The following is a 19,887-nucleotide window of genomic DNA, read 5'->3' on the forward strand; positions in this document are numbered from 1 at the left end:
AACACGGATAATTATAAATAATGCTTTAATCGGCGAACCCTCCTGCGTGACGTAAACAAATGGTACAACGCATTGACATTGACCTTCAGATTGTCCCTCTGATTCGTATTATTTGGTGCCAATATTAAAGCTAACATATAACTTTACGAACACGAGGCCTTTTAGCCTTAATATACAAAAGAATAAGGAAAAAAGATGAATAATTTAACTTCCATAAATGTGTTCAAAATAATGTAATCCGTAAATGATTGTAATGACATTTTTGACGCGTGTCATTATGTACAATTATTGTCAAGACGTGACTAATAATTACATGTCTATTTAATATTATTGGCTGAATTTTTTTATCGATATCGATAAATCCTGTTGATTTGACCTATCTATTGAATGTCAAAAATGTCATCGCATCGTGTCTAGTAATAGAGATGAACCTTATACCGCCAGAAGGGTAACGATTCTCTAATATCACACATTATGTCACTAAGTGTAAAGTTTATTTATATTTATAGTTTCAGCGCATGAGCAGAAGGAAGAGGCATTCTCCTGTCCTATGAAGAGATCTCGCTCAAAAGAAGTCGAACTTAAACTGATTATTATTTTGCTTGATGTTAAATTTTAGGCTTGGTTAGCCATAGCATCCTCATTAGATGTCTGTCTATCAGAGCTTTAACATTTTGTAATGTACAACTGAAATTACTAAATTATCTAGATCGATATCTTTGGATTGATGGCGAAAATAGGTCAATCAGAATAGTTTGATCGCAATGCTCTAAGTATAAATTATTTTGATTGGATTATTTTCGGGACCTTGATAACTATCCATTGTTTATTTATTTTAGATATTTTTAGATTTAATTATCAGTAATAACTAACAAAACTTTATACTTAATTGGCAATCATTGTTAGTTCAATGAAGTATAAATCAATTCCTCCAGGTAAAAACATTAACATCAGTTTAAGTAGGACTCTTCGATATTCCTTTGGCAGTTGATATCCATTGGATTTCCAATCTTAACTAGTGGGCAGACGTTCTATAGTCGAAAAACTTCCTAAGAAAACAAAAATAAGTAATATCTAAGGAGAAAAAGTAAATTCTTTTTTACATTTTTTAAATCTCTGGTCATTGCCTTCGTAAAAGCTGAATTATTTGTCATTATACAATATTTATACTCTATCATTAAGCTGCATGGTTTCACAAAGATTTGTATCCAAACTTGCCAATTTAAAATGTTCTTTATTCAATTGGTGTAAAGTTTAATTTCGAAGCCTTTTTGAAACCATGTTAATTGCGTTTGATTAGTATTTTCAGCGGCAATCGGGACTATCTATATCTCGGACGAATGTAGACACGCGACGCAAATATTGTAATGAATATTAACCCTTAAACATAGGAACATAGAGTTGTATTTTATTGCTCAAAGTCGATACGTTATATTATTTATTTTAGGCTGGCCTGTACACTCATTAGAATATAAATCAAGTATTTAATAATCGTCCTGTTATTGTCGTCCATTAGAAATTAATAGTGACAGTAGATTGCAAATTTGTTTAGCGAGTTGTGCAAGCCAGGTTATGATTTAGGAAATACACATAAAGTAATAGTTATTTTAAACCTCCATATTTGTTGGATATAAATCCTAGATTGAGGGCAGATTGTAAAGTCACTGTGAAACAAAGTGCGCGTTCTGCTATAAAGGAATGTGCACATTCTATAAAATCACGCGACACTGACATAGATAGGTATTTATCAATGTATGCCTTATTTATTACGATAATTGGAGTCTTTTTCCCTCAGCGACCCCAATAAAAACAAAGTGGCGTGGTTCGGTTTCATATTTGCACTGTCGCATCGTTCTAATATTTGCTCATCGTTATAGACCTTAAAAGTAAGAAAATATAGATCAAATTACTTTGCGTTTAATATGATCACACAGACCTACAAACCCTTATAAAACTCTTACAACACTTGAAACATTTAACAGATATTTTACAAAGCATTTATTAACTTTAATCACAAAACGTTCACATACTTATTGTTAATTTTGTTGTTCAGAAAACCCAAAGTATGACCAATAGAGTAAAATCGACATGCAACATCGAATTTACGTCTTATTCAGTACACGCATAACTTTACATTGAATTGTAGAATGGCAGCAAAATATTTTTACTGCTAATGCCGTTAAATTTTAAAAATATAGTCCTTATACACTTCAGTACTTCTGAAGTTAAATTCAGTCATCGTTGGCCGCAATTATCGATATAACATGTCGATAACCAGTGTTTAGTCGTTTGCATGACTACATCCGTCCGTGGGGGGTGGTGGGGATAGTTTGAGTGATTATTACGCAACATAGTTGTATTGGTTTGGATTGTCCTTGTCGCGCTCCATGTAATCACGGTCGATGAGGGACTCGATGCGTTTCTTTAGGTCGGCGGGCTGTGGACAAGCGGAATAATTATTACATTATAATTATGTTCGTGTTGTAATATCAAGTGTTATATTTGAACTATTGTTTCGGCTAGGCAACCAGGGGCTTACTAATGTATCAGAAAATATACTTATAGTATCAGTTTTGTTATTGGACATTGAGCAGTCTGAGGGATTGAAGGAATCTTGACAACTCACACGATCGAGAATGAAGTCTTCTGGAATTTTGGACGTTCATAAACCATCCTCAAAGATCGGGCACGAACAACACCTCTCGTATAAGTAGTAATAATCATTTATCGAATGACTTAGCCCCTGTGAGAAAAAAAAGCAATCGAACGGTTTACCTTAACGGGGAACTTGAGTTGATTGTACAGCTCCGAGATGAGCAGGTTGTGTGACAGCGCCTTGCGCATCTTCATGACGCGCACGATCGCCGCGTCGATCTGGTACTGCCGGTCCTGGAACACGCGCTCCTCTGTCGCCTTCTGTTCTTCGCTCTGTGGGGGAAAATAGGCGTGTCAGTATCAAGATTATGGTAATAATACTGACATACGGTTTTATAATATATATCGACGGTTGAAAGGTTTGACTTAAGCGACATTTTTTTGCAACACTAAGTTTTATATGTACATATTTAAAATCAGCACTTTCTTTTTTTTTTCAAGTTTTCGAAAAGAAATGGCGCTTACGTCAATTAGCCTTTCAACCGTCGATGTATATGATAACACCCTTGTTTTGTATACAGTCCCATTGCAGGGTACGGGTCTCCTCTCCTATCACGTTTGTCTCATCTCGTTTCGGCAGTTCGTTCCAGTCCAACCAGGCGATGACCACGTTTCACGGTTTTATTACAAGTTAATTTTAATAATAAAATTAACGGTTATATTTTGCACATTGTATTGAATTTTTAAATAGACGGTGATGAGTTATGCGACTTTTTTATTTGCGGTAAAATATAGCGTATTAAAAAATACGTGTAGACAAAATATTGTAACTTATAATATGTGAGCGTCATGAAATCTTTATGGGCTGTAAGAATCTTTCAACAAGATATCAATTCTCATTTCAGCCACAATCGAAAAAATAAAAATACAATAATATATAGTGTCGCTCACAGTTTCCTTCATCTGTATCTGGTTGATCTTGATGCGGAAGAGCTTGTTGGTGAAGTCCGCGTTGAAGGCGAAGTGGTCGTTGTCGTCGACCTCGCGGCCGCGCGGCGTCTTGCTCAGCACGCGCGCCTTGCCGCACGCCAGCGACTGCAGCGTGCGCCGCAGCTCGCCCTCCTGCACGACGCAACGCAATATACACCTTATACACTCATACTCCGACATCAGGGAGCCGGGGAACTATTGCTAACATTTTGTGTCCATTATAAAAATAAAAAATATTATTCTTTATTTATCACGTCGGCGAACAAAGTTGCACTTATGATACGTCAAAACAATGTATAAGAATAATTATTATTATTTCTAAATAACAATTAGAATTACTTATATAACCTAGGACATTTTAAATTAGCGATAAAACTTGACATGTGTAGACAATGAGTTCCATTTCGCACCTACTTTTGAATATATAAAATTTTACTTTACCTCTATGTTAGTAGCAGTCTTTATATCCTCAAACGAGAGGTTGTCACCGTCGTTGAACAGCAGAAGTACGAGCGCTTGGAACAGCGACACTTGTAATTCTTTATTACCCTGGAAAAATACATTCAATAAAGAAACAACGCCACGTACACCAACTTCCCCGAGTAAAGACCCAAATACACCCTTGAGTAGAAGTAGTATTAGAACTTTTTCTGCTTCCAGGATGTGATGACAGCCATTATGATGTAAATAGAGGCTATAATCGACTCTCAATTCGAGTTGCAAGGAAATTATCGTTTTATTTAATTCATGCTTAATACATAATCAGCCTTGTTTGGGCCATTATTTATTGTCATGAATTATCACGATAGTCGAGACAAATATTTGGTTGTAGTCACAAACATTTATTATGACTTGGCAACGACGAATTTCTTCTTTACACCTTATTTTAACAGACATTAAGGCGTGTTTGACCCCATTATTACTAATAAACGTGTTATACATGCTTTCATTTAGTAAACTAATGTCAAAACGACCCTGTATGGAAATAAAATTGATCACACACATATACAAAATTTATAAGACGAAATTTAAATCTTGTAATACAACTACTGCTGGGCACGGCCCTCCTCTACTGAGAGGGTTTAGACCTTGTCCATCAAGCTGAAAGTGGGTTGGCGCTTCACATACTATCGAACACTAACGCAGAATTCTCATTCATGCAGGTCACGACGTTTTTCTTTCATCGTTGATGCGAGCGCTACTTACCAATCAAACATAACAAAAATCAGCGTACTTAGGAGTGTGCGACCATGCGACTTTTGTCGCGGCGGTCCGCATTACTCTTCATTACGCTATTCTACATACATCTACTAAACACTAGTATGAACATTTAGAGGAAAACATCGAAAGCGGAATGGATGACGGGGAATGTATTTATACCAGACTGGATAACGACCACAGTACAGTGAATATCATGCCATTCTGGCTCATTCCAGGGTCAGTTACATCCAGTAAGGCCAGCTGGCAACTGCAGACCAGCGAGAGATTGAACGTCTCTCCCTGATCGACATAATATTCGAACACTGTACTTACCATCAGGAATGGCGTACTCAATGAAGTAGTCGCTTTGCTCTGCCAGCATAAAAAGAGAAAGACATAATTAGCTTGGATATGTCTCAGGGTGTTAGAGCTTATTTACATGGTGGGAGGGTTCAAGCTTCTACGCTAGCTGTAAGAGCTTGGATGAATGATGATGAGTGCGTTACTACCAGTCTAGTTACCATCAGCCTGCGTACAGTCAATGCCTGATGGAGTCTAGCGTGCATCCCCACTTTCGATGAACGAGATCAAATATTTTATTTGTTTGGGCTATTTTACTTATATGCCTAATTAAAGCATAACCGTTATTTTATTGGCCAGTATCAAACATGAACTAATTTTACCTCACCCACACTGTCTTCTGTCACCATTACATCTGTGAAAGCTAGCTGTCCGCAGCTTTCGTTTCCCGCCAAAAAGTTTAGGGATACTATGCTTCGGTTTGTGGTGGTGTGCTATACCTGTGGGAAGTGTGCCCGCAGCACGCAGTGTCCGAGCGTGGGCTGCCACTGCAGCTTGCGGCCCGAGTGCTTGCCGAGGTAGAACTTGGCGAAGTGGTCCTGCGCACGCGTCAGCGACGGCGGCAGTCGCACGTCCGCCGCCGTGTACGTCGGCCAGAAGCCCATCGTGAGGATGTGCACTGACAACTCCAGTTGGCTGCCTTCTTGCGTCGCCGCCAAGTGCTGGAACGAGGGAATTTTTTTTCATGTGTATTAACTTCTTTATAAAGTGAGTTGCTTAGAAATGTAAAACTAAAAATTCATCACGAAATATTAGGGCTTTAATAATAAATTAGGCTCATAAGAACAATGACTGTCTAAACACAAAGACATAGTAATTAGTATCATATTATTGTTTAGTTATATGTTCAACTAGCGACCCGCCCCGACTTCGCACGGGTGCAATGCTGACTATTTAATGGATGTTATTATTATACATATAAAGCTTCCTCTTGAATCACTCTATCTATTAAAAAAAAACCGCATTAAAATCCGTTGCGTCGTTTTAAAGATTTAAGCACACATAGGGACAGAGAAAGCAACTTTGTTTTATACTATGTAGTGATTGTAACTTTAAATGACAATACAATATAAACTAGCGCACCTGTTTGTAAGTGATATTGATGTCCTTCGATAGCTCCATGTCCTTGAACATGCCCTCCAGTTTGCAAGTGAAGCCACCTCCACACTCTTGTTTCAGTTTGCTCAGCATCGATTTCTCGGCGTCTACGGAGGCGGACTTGCCCACCAGCAGCCTCTTCGCTAGGTCCTTCTTGTAAAACGCCTCGAACACGTCCTTTCCGTGTATAAACCGGAACAATACCATAATCTTGTCTAATAAACGTTCTAATTCTTCTTCCGTCGCTTCTTTATTACCCGCTCGTAGTTTCAGGTCGACGAATTTTGCTGAAATTTAAAGTAAAGCAAAGTTAGTTATAATAAAAATGATTTTTAAAGAGAATTACGTAACCTGTAAAATTACTAATAATAATAACTAATAATAAATAAATAAAAATAAACATTTTAAGGGAATGCAATCATATACTACTTAGGTAAAATACCCGTACTTTTTGTAACAACCTGTATATTAGATAAAATTACTCAGGCAAAATACATAATATATTTTGCTACTCATTACAAATGTATTTTTAAACCATTTTATGTTTCACCACTACAGTCCTCATTGATCCGATAGCATTGCCAATTGAGAACACCACGTATAATGTTCTACATAATAAATTGTCTATTATAATCAACTCACCAATAAGCTCAGCGGGTTTGTTTTGTCTCTGGTTGATGAAGTGCTCGAATGCTTCTCGCATGGAGTATAGGAACTTGTCGTTCCGCTGGAAGCAAGTGTTCACCACGTGGTCCAGCTGCTCTTTGAACTCCAGCAGTTCGCTCACCATGCTCTTGTCACGTTCGGGCTCTATTACTATCGTGCGGCCTTTTTTCTGAAATTATAATGAGGGCAATTAAGTATTGGCAAAGATGAAATAATTATATAACTATGACCGACTACAAAAGACAATTTCATATGACAATTTGATGTAGCACCAGCATCATAATAAAACTTAACATATGTTTGCAGGCTCCTTTTTAACTATTAAGCCAGCAATATATTTGCTGAAGGTCTTGTTTACATTGGTATAATATTGTTGGGTCTCATTATACAGAAAAACAGGGTTAAATGGCGCATACTAGAGGAGGCCTATGTCCAGCAGTGGACAAAGATATAGGCTGATGATGTATATATAAAGTGTGGTGCTATTAAGGCCCTAGCATAATTCTAGGATATAAACATTTAACATGAAACAAAAAATAATAATTTGAAAAATTAATAAAACCCATAACATCAGTCTTTAGTTATGGCGTGACCAAGGGAAATAGTGATTCATTTTTTTGTTAATAGACAGATTTGTACCTTAATATAAGCATTAAAGTGATTACAAAGCTCGCTGAGTCCGTCCTTGACCCTGTTGAAGAGGCAGTAGAGAGTAGTGAGGTCTGCAAGCCGGGGTCCGTCCATCAGAGCCTCGAGCCCCTTGCCCAGGATGCCTGTCAGGTGCTCGCTCAACAACTGCCGCTCGATCGTGTGGATCAACTGCCATCTGGAAATGAATGAACTTTATAACTAGATAAATGGAGAATGATGGGGTTAGAATACACTAATGTGGTGTGCGTTTATTAGAAATTATTTTACAAAGGATGTGGCGTTATTGTGAATGTAGTATTGGATCAAAGTTATGTTAATAATGGACTGTAATGAAAAATGTATGGTGTGCGACGAATCAATTTATACCCACATAACAAAGTCCTAATTGCAACATAAAACGGCCACGGCAAAGTGTGCACACTGCACTTGATGATAAGTGGAGAGGAGTTAAATAGAATGTCGACTGATGAGAGACGATTAGCCCTCGACAGTCGACACAATTATGTCGGCATGTTGGAATCGGATATACACAGGCTCATTCCAGAACGCGACACACTTACGTGGGCCACTATTGCTGGTTTTAACACCTTGTGTACGGTGGTCGCTATCCGGGCGGATCAAAATATACCAACCACCAGCAAATTACTTTATTACTTTGTAATTTAGAGTTAGGAAGTTGCAGCTATTGCTTGCTTAGATGTTTCGTCTGTCATATGTATAACAAAGTCGTCAACTGGTATATAGTTACTTGGTGGAGGGGTCGAGGTAGTGCAAGAGCCTGTCGTTCTCCTCTTTAAGTCGCTTCTCGACGTGCGCGAGGTACTCCGGCACGGCGAGCTCGCGCATCAGTCGCTGTCCCTCCGCCGCGTAAAGTCGCTCCGTTGCTTGCAGGAATCTGGAATAAGCAGCAGTTGTGTGAATACTAATACCTTAACTCAATCGGTGTCAGCAGAGTTCAGTTACAGAGTCCAGATGCTTTAAGACGGCAGTAGTGACCAGAAAAGGTTCAATTTTGGGTCATGCTTGAGCGCAGTTATAGACTCTCGCACCAGGTGCATAAAAGGCTAGTAATGATACTGGTATGCACTGGGTGTTAAGCTCTTGGTCCATCTTTTTGTCTTACGTAACATTCTTCATGAATTGGATAATTACAATGTATGCGAGCATCTTAAACATACAAAACTTATAGACTAAATAATCAGCACTGCAGTATAACTTAGATTGTATGGTACACTATAATATGTCTGTATGTAGTTGAATACTAATGCTCATGTACTATTTCTTCCTGTGTTAAATTTTAAGACTAGACACTGAGCATTTACAAAGTTTCTAAGGCTCCACATCATGACATGTATACTTAATTATTTTGAGCCTGTTATAAAAGTCTTTCTCTATATTCATACGTACTTATGTTCAAAAGCATCCTGGTAAATCTGAAGATCAGACAGCATGCGTAGTAAACTCTTGAGCAGGGATATGTCGACGGAGTCACCACCGCGCTCTCTCTCAATCAGCAGAAGCAGCCCGTCTACTGTTCGCGTTTGCACCAAGGTGTTCATTGCTATGTGGTGACGGAACAGGTCTAGACCCATGTCCCTGGAATGTACAGGATATTTTATTTATAATCTGTTGGTTAATAGTCCAAATTAACAATATAACAATCTAATTTATGTATGAGATATTATTTTTTGTATTTTTTTTTTTATCATTGTTATTTTGTAAGATCCTTGGTACAAAATATGATAGCTGTCTTATAGGACTGAAGCTCAGAAGTATGTTTATTTTCTCGTACGGATTTGCAACATAACTAGTTTAAGAATCTTATAAAATGTTATAAGATGCTGAAATAGATTGCTGATGTTCAATTTTACATGAGGAAAACAACCTACAACCTTATATGAAGATATTTCTGGACTAGACCCGATAACAACATCCTTACCATATAGAATGTATACTTGGATTTTGCAGTACATAAGTACGATCTAGGTACAAAAAGATACTTCTAATCATGATCATCTGTCTGCAGTGGGCTCGCCAGCAGTCATCCATCTTTTTCAGGAACACTTGACGGTCCATACTCTCTGACAGAAACTGCTCTATATTGGCTTTAACGTGAGCTTCTACGAGATTTGTCAAATTCACATATAGTTGAGACGCCATCTGAAATATATAAAAAGTGTTTGAATGTGGAGAAATAATTGGTTATTATTTTATCATTCATGACTGAGTTTGATGATGCCAGTATTTATTATTGTAATACCGCTTCGAATGACATGATAGTGCAGGTCACACCATGCCAATTATCAATGGGTGTCACTCCAAGGGTATTGAGAAATATTTCTTTGATAATTATTGGAGTTTGTGCCTCATTTAAATTGCCAGCTAAGCTAACAAACAAACAAATATACAAAAATCATGTTTATTTTATAAATATAGTCCTTATTTAAGAAGCATTGTCGTAATACATATTGTTCTTTTAGGCACTCCAAAAAAAAATTAACAAGCATATATACATTTTTTTTACTGCAGGTCGAAATGTATAGAAACATAAAAACACTAACTTAAAAGAAGAATATTATGTTGCTTGTGTTTTAATAACTAATTTATAAAAAAAATAATGTACCCATTTTTTTGCACATTGTGCGCATTGTAGAGCATGAGATTTGGCATAATTATAGTTTTCACACTAGTAGCTATGAACCTTATATGAAGATCGATTATTTTTAAATTTTAGTGGTGTTTGAAGTTGTTTTTTTGTTATATTTGCTCAAGGAAATTGACACTTGCAAAAATGATTTTTCAATAAAATGCAATGCAAATATTATACAGGAAATTATTACATAAATTTTGTGGATCCCAAAGTGTAGACTGATTCTTATACAAAATGATGACAAATATCTGATAGATGTTTACACAAATAATAGAAAAATGTGGAAATTGTAACCATTTTGTTTGATGATAATATATTGGAATTAACAACCACAATGTATTTATGATCAGGTAATCACTAACTTGCTGATTATAATTATATTAACAATTTGATAATGACTTTGTCACTATACTGAACAAATTGAGAAAATAAATTGTTAGTACACTCCTTTTAAATTGAGCAGGTATTATGATCTAATTAAAAGAGAACTTAATTTGATATGTACATAAGCGCCTATTTCACAATGGTCAAGTTAATTTTATTCAACATTTATCATATTAAAAAGATTGTGTAGATAGTACTCATTTGATAATTATCATTTATTTAGAGCATAGATTACAGACTTCTGTATTTGGTCAGCAATGCAGATAGTACTCATTTAATATTGATTTATTTGAGAGCATAATTTAGAGTGACTCATATTTGGTCAGATTTTATGTGAAAAGTATTAGAAGTTATGAGGCCCTTAACAGAGTTACAGAATCCAATTTACATATTTGTTTAGGTCTTGTTAATTTCACAACAGAAGGGAAGTGAATTAGTGTCAAAATAGACGATAGATGATAATGATAATTACTTATCAGGCAAAATAATTACGCTGGGTTGTTCAGCTTTTAAACCTTGCATATGATAATAATTTGAACATACAGTTTATAAATAATATACAAATTAGTGCACAAATATTACAACAAATATACTAAATTATTTTATCTACATAGCATGTTTAATTTATGACAAACTTCCTTAACATTTTATTTTTAATCAGCAAGCTAAAAACAATTCTCTGTATTTATATTTAATCTAAAACGACATCTAAATGGCATGTCTTTTGGTAATTGCTTTTAGTATATGTTTTTGTTCTTTTCTCAACAATATTGTCTTATGTTAGAATCTGTAGTAATTTAATTTATATTCTAAATAATTTATTTGCTAGAACTTATAATTGTATATAAATTTGTATAAATATGTAACAACTGTAACAATTTATTATTAACCTAGCTGTTAGTTTCCCTATGAGAATAAAATATAATAATTGAAGATAAAATTATGTAATATTAATCTTTACTATAATACACATATGCTATTACAGTAATTATTGTTTGATGACTACACTGTCATTAACAATAATTATTATATGTGCAATATTATATTCATATCATTTAGTTATTAGATTGAACTGATAATTTGTTATTGTTCGTAAATGTATATATTTTCTTGTATACTATTAAAGGACATTAACATTATATTTGCCTCAGCACAAAGAAAGTTAATCTTTTTGAATTTTTCTCAATAAAAAAAGATGTTGGACATTTTTCTTCAGATTAATCTAATTTTGATTAAATAATGGTGTCTCCATATTTCGTTTTTTATAATTTGATGTAAGTATGTGGTAATGAAAGTGACTAATTAAGGTGAATAGTAAACCAACTTTCTAATTTTATATCTTATCAATACAATGTTACATTATAGTTTATTAACATATATAAATTGTTTTATTTTCCTATTTGTTTATGATTGTTTTGTTTTAAATTAATTAAGAGAAAGTACACATAATTTTTCCAATGTGAGGGTCATCAACTAATTACATTATTGTATCGCAATACAGTAAAATACGCCGTATTGACATAGTTTACAGCTTACTGAGCTCACCTTATGGCTACACATGTTTTCGACAGCTTGGTACAGCTCCTCCAAGGAGTAAGTGATCGCTTTGGACGTTTGGATCGCAATAACCGCCTCCCGGAGCTTGCCCCATGTCGTCTCTTGGTAATTCTCTGGAAGGTTCGGCTTACCTACAAGAACATTAAGCTTAGAATGTGTCGCATAGGTTATAATGACGACACGGATAATATAGTAAACACACTTTTAAAATTTTTTATGACCAATTTTTTCGTCGCTGCACCCGGTTTATTCATCGATGACGACGTCATCTTAACAGTTCCATTAGAATTCGGATGTAACAACGAAAAATTCGATATTTTCTCATTGGCACTCATATCGTCAGTTTTCACTCTTTTACTACAATGTTCTGTGGTCGTCACTGAACGTTTTCTGCACTGATTAACGCCTTCCTCGGCAAGAACTTTCGTTTTAGCTATACCCGACATATGAAAGCATGATATGGCCGCAGCCACAACACTATAAAATTACGTTTTAACGTTATTTAATTAGAAAATACAAATAAAAATAGATCTGATCAGTCGATAGTTTACTACAATCACCACCATTACGATGTAATTGCAGATTTTTCTGGTAGAGGGCGCTATGGCGCCCTAAATGTCATTTAGTTGTCAAAATGTTGGCTGCGTTTAGATTTTGCATTCATTTTTAAGTCTATTGTAGTTAAGTTAAAAAAAAAAACACGTCGAATTGATAACCTCCTCCTATTTTTGAAGTCGGTTAACAAAAGTGTTTTCCCGATATTATTTATAAAATAAATGTTTAAATCAGTTTTAATACATTTGCTTTATATTTACATAATTATACTGCTATATATTTTGCATAAAATAAATTAATAAAACGATTCTTCGAACGTGCAATGGAAATAAAAATCGTGCACGGTCTATTTCTTTTAGTTTTGCTAATGGGAAACATGTTTGTAGGTTTTGTAAGGTTCTGTTTCTATTCGAACGCATTCGTTCCTAATAAAAATTTAACAATATTCTGGTAGGTCGTATTAGCTTAGAACCTACCCATTTCCTAAATAAAACTTCTCGATAAGCTATTCAAGATTACCAGGCAGCATGATTAATATCTTTACAATGTGCGGGTCAATCAAATCGTAATGTAGCATACGCTCGATTGAGTGTTGACCTCGTTTTTAACAAAGCAATGCTCGTTGGACCGTCACACGGGATGCTTTGCTAGCCGAACGAAAATATTGTTCTTGCCGATATCGAATACTTACCTCTTGTTTGTTATGGTTTCCGTTGAGGCTGTTGATAAATGTTAAAAATGGAAGATATATTTACTCTGACCCCTAAAGTTGGGGGAGCTGAAAGAGAAATAGAAGGTGGCTCCTTCATGTAAGAAACAACGCCGAAATTTATAATTTAATATACTTAGCTCATTAAATTATAAATTTCGGCGTATAGAATATTCGTCAAAGAAGCTATTTTATTTTTTCAAGATAAAACATCCTTCCTTCATCTTCATCCACCCGTCCTTATGCTACTCCAAGATAGGGTCGGCAAAACAGGTACAATATTTCAATTATATTGTAAGACGTTTCTAGGGTGAGCCCTGCGCACTCTTGCTTTCTCAAGCTTGTAAATTAGGTACATATTATGAATCTAAAAAAGTATACATGGTTAGTCACGTTTTTTATCTCGGAGAGTAGGTAGAGGTACAAATACTGCAACCCTTTCGCGCGTGTGTATTTCGTCCTATGATCAGACAGAGGGCAAGTTTGTTGCCATATCGACCACAACTTCCAGATTAAAATGAGTAGGTATGTTTAAGCTATAATTCAAAGTGATAGAGGATGCAATACAATTTCTATAAAACTAATTCAAACAGCACTATCGAGATTGGCATAATTTATAAGTCTAAATAGGCATAAAAATTATTCACCATTCTTCAACTACTAGCAGTTGTAAACTTGCGCCATTAATGTCACATCCTCGGCTGAATGCGAAACTGGAACAAATCCACTGAGACCCGGAGGCTTGTGAACTAATGTGAGATACAGATACGCTGCAAGCGCTTAGCACGGTAGGTATCTACTCGGGCTTCCGTATTATATTCCGCATAATACTCTGAACTTTATGAAGTACTAGGTGTTGCTCGTCATCCCGTGCGAAAGAATCCATGTTCGGGGAAAGAAATACTCTTTATGTAATCCAGGATGGTCTGTTTGTCATATTTTTACCAATTCCATTCAGTGGCTTCTTCGTTAAATACTTACAAATATTTAATGTCTTCAAAAACTCTTTAAAAGTGGAAGGACCACGTTGTAGACTGTTGAATGTCTTGGTTTACAGAAAAAAATTGCTGACTTGAGGCTCGGTGAGGCAATGGTTAATACTAGATTGGAGGCTTGAGTGGGTCCATCTTAAATGCCTTAGAAAGTATATAAATTATTTATTAATATGTATAGCGGTACTACAATTTTTATTTTAATATTTAGTATTGTTCAGTTTGTTGCAAACCATAAAAGCGAATAACTCGAATCAAGAGGGTGATAGTTTCTAAAGAATATAAACTTTTTTAAGGCTAAGGTGGTTTTGCCATTTGGAGAGGATGGATGATGGGAAACTGGCAAAGAGGGTTTATAAGGCGACTGTGAATGGAAGAGTCGGTAGTGGTCGACCGCACGGAACCTTCGAATGTCGGATATCTGACATATTCTTAATAAGGCCAGGTCAAAAGTATCCGGAACCGGTGGGAATGCAAAAATCGTGCTAAGTAGCAATTCATGGTCTCTGCCTACCCCTATGGTCTAGAGGCGTGATACTATGTATTTATGTATGTATGTAACTTGTTTAAAGAAAATGCAACTAAAGATATATTTTTATTTTTGTTTTCCAGAAGATTTAAATGTATGTTGCAAAAATAATTAATAAACACATCAACAGGTGAGCGACAAGAACGCTCGGCTTACATCTTGAGCAGATGTGTGCTCCGACAGACGGATTAGTGCTGGGGCTGGCTCTAAATTACAGGCACACGCTATTAAGGCAATTTGTCTTTGTAAACAAGATCTCGGGTGACGTAAAATCGAATTATTCTTGTTACGATTCGAAGTACAATTGGCTACATTTTGTCTGTTAGCTAGTGGCTTTTAGGTGCTAACTTTGTCTTCGTTTATTCGTCAGGGCACAAGAATAGGGTTATCTGATGGTAAGTTACAATAATGATTATTCTTAATTGATATATATGAGCGTCTTGTTGTTTGAAATATGTTATATGAACTGCTCTAAACAACAATAAAAGAACGAACAGATTTTTTTTTCCTTCTATATATCATGTTCTGTAGTTTATACCTCAAACTGATTTTGAAAAGGGCAACACCAGAATTTCTTGCTCGTTCATCTCTGGTGATGTTTTGGATTGGTGGTAGAGTTAATTTATTTATTTATTATTATTAATCAAGTAACACAGACTCATTTAGGGTTAGTAAAACAGTAGTTATTATTGACAATATACGTAATGTATAACATTTTACGGGTTCAAATAAATTATTACATTTCAATATATAAGATAGAGGCGATTTTTGAGTGTCTTGTAATATTCTCGAAGGCACAAAACGCAATAGCAAGCATTCTCGTCGACTTTCGGTGTATCAGTGGTGAAATATTGTGATTACTTTTGTTTCTTGTAACAGCTCGCCTGATAATAATTAAACGTCGTATAGGTATGTTTGGCCACTCATTGGAAGAAACAAACGCTTACTTGTGTAGAGTTAAAACATAAAAATAAAAGTCCTCTTCCCTATTACCTACACCAAATTCCCCGAGGGCCGAGGTATTAAACCATCTCTGTTCACAGAACTCATATAAATATGAGTTTTATGATTTTACACGCATTATCTTCCGTGTCGGTTGAATGGGTCGTAATGTTATACTTTTATTACATATTCTACCGAATAAGTACGATGTCGCATAACAGTGGCATTAAACCAGTGTTTTTTTTAATTATAATAATATGTATATACATAATAAGTTTCTTATTAATTTGGGAAATGCTTTGAATACATCGTTGCGACTTTTGTTTGAGAATAATTCAGTTATATCTAATAGCAGTAAGAGCTGCACTTACTATAAGAACAAAAATTAAGTTTATTTATTTATTTAAGGCCAGCCAGCAATTGTTTACACATCGCATAACATACTTAAATTATTTGGAACCATTAATTTGTGCAACAACAACTTAAAGGCTAACAAAGCATGCACAACTAATGTTTGCTATATATAATACAATTGTGACAAAATTAAAGACGTGATATTGTATATATTCTAGATAATTCTACTAATATTATTAATGCGAGAATGGATGTATGTTTGTTCATCTTAGAAAACTAACTAAAAAACTACTGAACGGATTTAGATTAAACTTTACAGTAATATTGGTTATACATCAGAATAACACATAGGCTACAATTTATATTGATTTTGTGTAATTTGGTCATAATATAACGATAAATATCAAGTAAGTCGGAAAAAAATGATCCCGGAAAACTCCATCACGCTGGCGAAGCCGCGAGCAAAAGCTAGTAGGTATATAATTAAGTTGACAACGTGATATAATTAAGTGATATACTCACGCGATATAATTTAAATTTTCATCTTGCATCGATCGCTTCATAAGATATTTCCATGCTGTTTCCCACCAAAGATTTAGCAAACGCCAAATACCGTAGCGCAGAGCTTTGTATGAGCAATAACCGATATATCTTCGGAATTCCCGACAAATCCCCTGTCCTGTATTTTTACACTTGAATGGCTATTCTGAAGGCAGTCTACGTACATTTCAGGAGGTGAAGATTCTAAAGTATCAGTGATGAAAAAGAATGTCGATGGAGAGTTATGTTCGAGTTGGTGTTTTTTATTAATTCACATTCTAAGTTTAGAGTAGCACGCTCTTGCAGAAAAATATAGCGTAAGAACTTCCATAGGAGTTTACTCGAGCGGAAATATTTCAATAGTTCTAAACACATGCGACTTGCCACAAGTCCTGCAAGCTTCAAACACCGAAAAATTGCTTGCAGATTTTTTTTAAAGGTGCACGTCACAGTGACGCCAGTGCACCAGATAGAATATCGACTGACGAGAGATGATTAACCCCCGGTAGTCGACACAATTATGACGACCCGTTGCAATCGGATATACACAGGCTAAACACGGAATGCGACACACTTACGTGGGTCACTATGGCGGGTTTTAGCACTTTGTGTACAGTGGTCGCTTTCCGGACGGATATTAAATATAACCTACCACCAGTAGTCGACTTCTTCAGTTAAAATTTTGTTCTAGTAAAAAACGTACCAAGTGCGAATACCTTCTTGTCTCTCGAATACACCGTAGATTCTCTACTACGTTTTTTATTTATAATTTTATATGATACTTACTATAACGACACATAATTTGTAAATTTTACCACCTAGAAACAGTACTAGATATACAAATAGTAGCAGAACAATGGTTCATCAGTAAAAGTTGAAACCAATTTCTTTTATGTTAAACGCTGGAATTACGTTAGCGGTAATGAAGCGGATGGATGTGAAAAGGAAAAGTAATGCAATCAAGAAAGACAAAGTGGGTTATGTCCGAGTGTTTCGGCAACTTTGTAAGATTTGTGACGTGGCATTTTAAGTTCATAGTAAATTGTGATTATTGCTTGGTTGGAAGACGAATAATCGCTGGACCATAAACACTCGTGTGACATTTTATAGTTTACACATGAAGGTATTGCGGTATTGTATTTAGGGGCAAAGGTGAAGGAACGGTAATTAGTTGCTATATTTGTAAAGTCATTGTTTATGAAATGTTTAAAATTGTTACATCAATAAATGGACTTTATTTCATTAAATATTTTAACAGGCTCAAAGTCTGAGATTTTGCTAGACGAAGGCAGTAAGATTTAAGACTAATATTTGGACTTATAAAAAACAAATACCCTTTTATTTATTTAGCATTTTAAATTGTTTGTTTTGCAGTTGTGAAGGATGAAAATTTCCAAAGGTAATCCGACACAACTTTTAGGTACTAATTATATGCATATTTTATATAAATTACGAAATGGAAGCCGACAGGAATCAGATTATATTGATTGACCATTCGCCCCTGTTTTCTTATCAATATTTTGCTGTAGCATGATTTCAAATTTAGGAAAAAGGTCACAATTTTAGTACATAGATTCTGTTCTATATGGAGGTATAGTTTATATATCGTAGAATCTAATTTATAAATATATCAGTTTATTACTGCCGACCTGCTTTGGGGCAATGCTGTTTATATTCAGTTGATATTTATATTTTATTATTTATTTATATTTATAGACAGGTAGGTAGAGCACCCACCACGTCAGTTATTGCTCTTAATGTAGGTAGATATTTTATTTAGGTACCTATAGCCTATTGACTGCCTCTGTGGCGTAGTTGTGTTGCGGTATGACTGTAGTGCTATGGTCTCGGGTACGATCTCAGGGTCAAGCAGTGATATTGGGTTTTTCCTACTCAGTATCAGCCCGGCCTCTGGAATTTGTGCATTATGGCGATGGGTTCTGCTCTAAATTCATCATGAGACGGAATACGCATGACGAAAAGTTGGTGCACCAGTTGCGCCTTTGCCTACCCCTTTTTGGGGATAAAGGGCGTGAGCGCGTGAGGTGCCTATAGCATTTCGTAAATGAAAGGTGATGAAAATAGTAAAAAAAAATATATACTTATTTATGGAAAGTAAGTTATATCCAAAATTCCTCGGTAAATTCTATTTATATGGAAATTAGTATTTAGTACCTAATTTATAGACTGACTTCAACACTCCGTAACATGATTAAAGGCACCAGTAGAGGAATTAGCCTCCAAAAAAATTGCTTTGCCTGATACCTGATGTAGATAGAATGGCATTTTTAGAATGTAGACATAAACAAAATAACACACAGCATCCATATTGCGAAACTATGCAGTTTTATTTAAAAATGAACACATGTTAGATAACGACTATGCAATCTCGACCACACAAAACAAATAAAAAGTGAAGCAATAACTTTAATCCAATTAAACGCTATTGTTGGGGTGGTTGGCCATCTGATGATACCCTCGCTGTGCAGTGCAGGTCCGTGCGGGGGCCGGGGTGTAACAAGTGGCGGGGCCGGAGTCGCACATGTGAGCCACCCCCGCTCATTCAATCGCCGTTCATTCATTCGCTCGCCGGCACTGCGAGTCGGCCGGTTGTTTCGCGTGGGTGCTCCGCGCCACTTTACGCAGACGAGTTTACGCGCGCAATTCAATTTTCAAAAATAGAAACGTTTAAAAAATAAATAAATAACAGAAATGCATAGAGACTAAAATTGATTTTCGTATTTCAAAATGGGTGAACAAACATTTAACATACCGGATGACAATTTGGAACACCACATAGTGACTTTGTTTGAGAAATTGGAATGTTTGAGGCGGGATGGTGGTTCGAACAGTGATGTTTTATCTGGCCGGGTGCCTGCTAGGCTGGAAGTGCGGACTCTTTCGTTGTGGAAGGCCGTGGTGGCTGAATGCGCCGCGTCCTTTCTGTACGTGTTCATAGTGTGCGGGGCGGCGGGCGGAGCGGGCGTGGGCGCTTCCGCCTCCGCGGTGCTTTTGTCCACCGCTCTCGCTTCCGGCTGTGCCATAGCCACGCTCACTATGTGTTTTGCTAATATATCTGGTGAGTTTTTATGTGGAATGATTTATTGGATTATGT

At 35.9% G+C, this 19,887-nt stretch overlaps 2 protein-coding genes across 6 annotated transcripts in view; one reads left to right on the top strand and one right to left on the bottom strand.

The window, feature by feature from the left end:
• LOC115441493 (neurogenic protein big brain) overlaps positions 1 to 19,887 on the top strand; it is a 161,546-nt gene that overhangs the window by 44,083 nt on the left and 97,576 nt on the right. The window contains exon 1 of one of the 2 annotated variants that reach the window (XM_037442815.1): positions 19,327 to 19,851. The exons of the other annotated variant lie outside the window; for it this stretch is intronic. Coding sequence (XP_037298712.1) covers positions 19,521 to 19,851 — 331 coding nt within the window. The 5' untranslated portion in view covers positions 19,327 to 19,520. Of the gene's footprint in view, positions 1 to 19,326; positions 19,852 to 19,887 lie in introns of those variants that run through there. 2 annotated transcript variants of the gene reach the window in all.
• LOC115448421 (cullin-4A) lies at positions 7 to 12,739 on the bottom strand. 4 transcript variants are annotated; one of them, XM_030175857.2, is made up of 14 exons: positions 12,354 to 12,739; positions 12,140 to 12,282; positions 9,500 to 9,720; positions 8,968 to 9,156; positions 8,309 to 8,455; positions 7,549 to 7,750; positions 6,886 to 7,078; positions 6,229 to 6,530; positions 5,586 to 5,807; positions 5,119 to 5,157; positions 4,027 to 4,134; positions 3,547 to 3,717; positions 2,776 to 2,928; positions 7 to 2,437 (listed from the first exon to the last, which is right to left on the bottom strand). In XM_030175857.2, exons 1-14 carry the CDS (start codon positions 12,595 to 12,597, stop codon positions 2,342 to 2,344), a joined length of 2,430 nt encoding a protein of 809 aa, XP_030031717.1. In that variant the 5' UTR covers positions 12,598 to 12,739; the 3' UTR covers positions 7 to 2,341. The 4 variants fall into 4 exon arrangements, with proteins under 4 accessions (XP_030031717.1, XP_030031725.1, XP_030031738.1 ...); XM_030175865.2 differs by having other exon boundaries at positions 7,549 to 7,735; positions 12,354 to 12,738; XM_030175878.2 differs by lacking the exon at positions 5,119 to 5,157 and having other exon boundaries at positions 7,549 to 7,735; positions 12,354 to 12,738.

Source organism: Manduca sexta, chromosome 25 (assembly GCF_014839805.1).
Source record: "Manduca sexta isolate Smith_Timp_Sample1 chromosome 25, JHU_Msex_v1.0, whole genome shotgun sequence".
NCBI lineage: Eukaryota > Metazoa > Arthropoda > Insecta > Lepidoptera > Sphingidae > Manduca > Manduca sexta.

Bases quoted from the DNA above. Each gene is read 5' to 3' on its own strand.
- LOC115448421 (XM_030175857.2), bottom strand. From the start codon at position 12,597: ATGTCGGGTATAGCTAAAACGAAAGTTCTTGCCGAGGAAGGCGTTAAT. The intron at 9,721-12,139 runs GTGAGCTCAGTA...TATATATTTCAG, and splicing joins AAAACATGTGTAGCCATAAG to ATGGCGTCTCAACTATATGT. The intron at 6,531-6,885 runs GTGAGTTGATTA...TTTAAATTTCAG, and splicing joins CAAACCCGCTGAGCTTATTG to CAAAATTCGTCGACCTGAAA.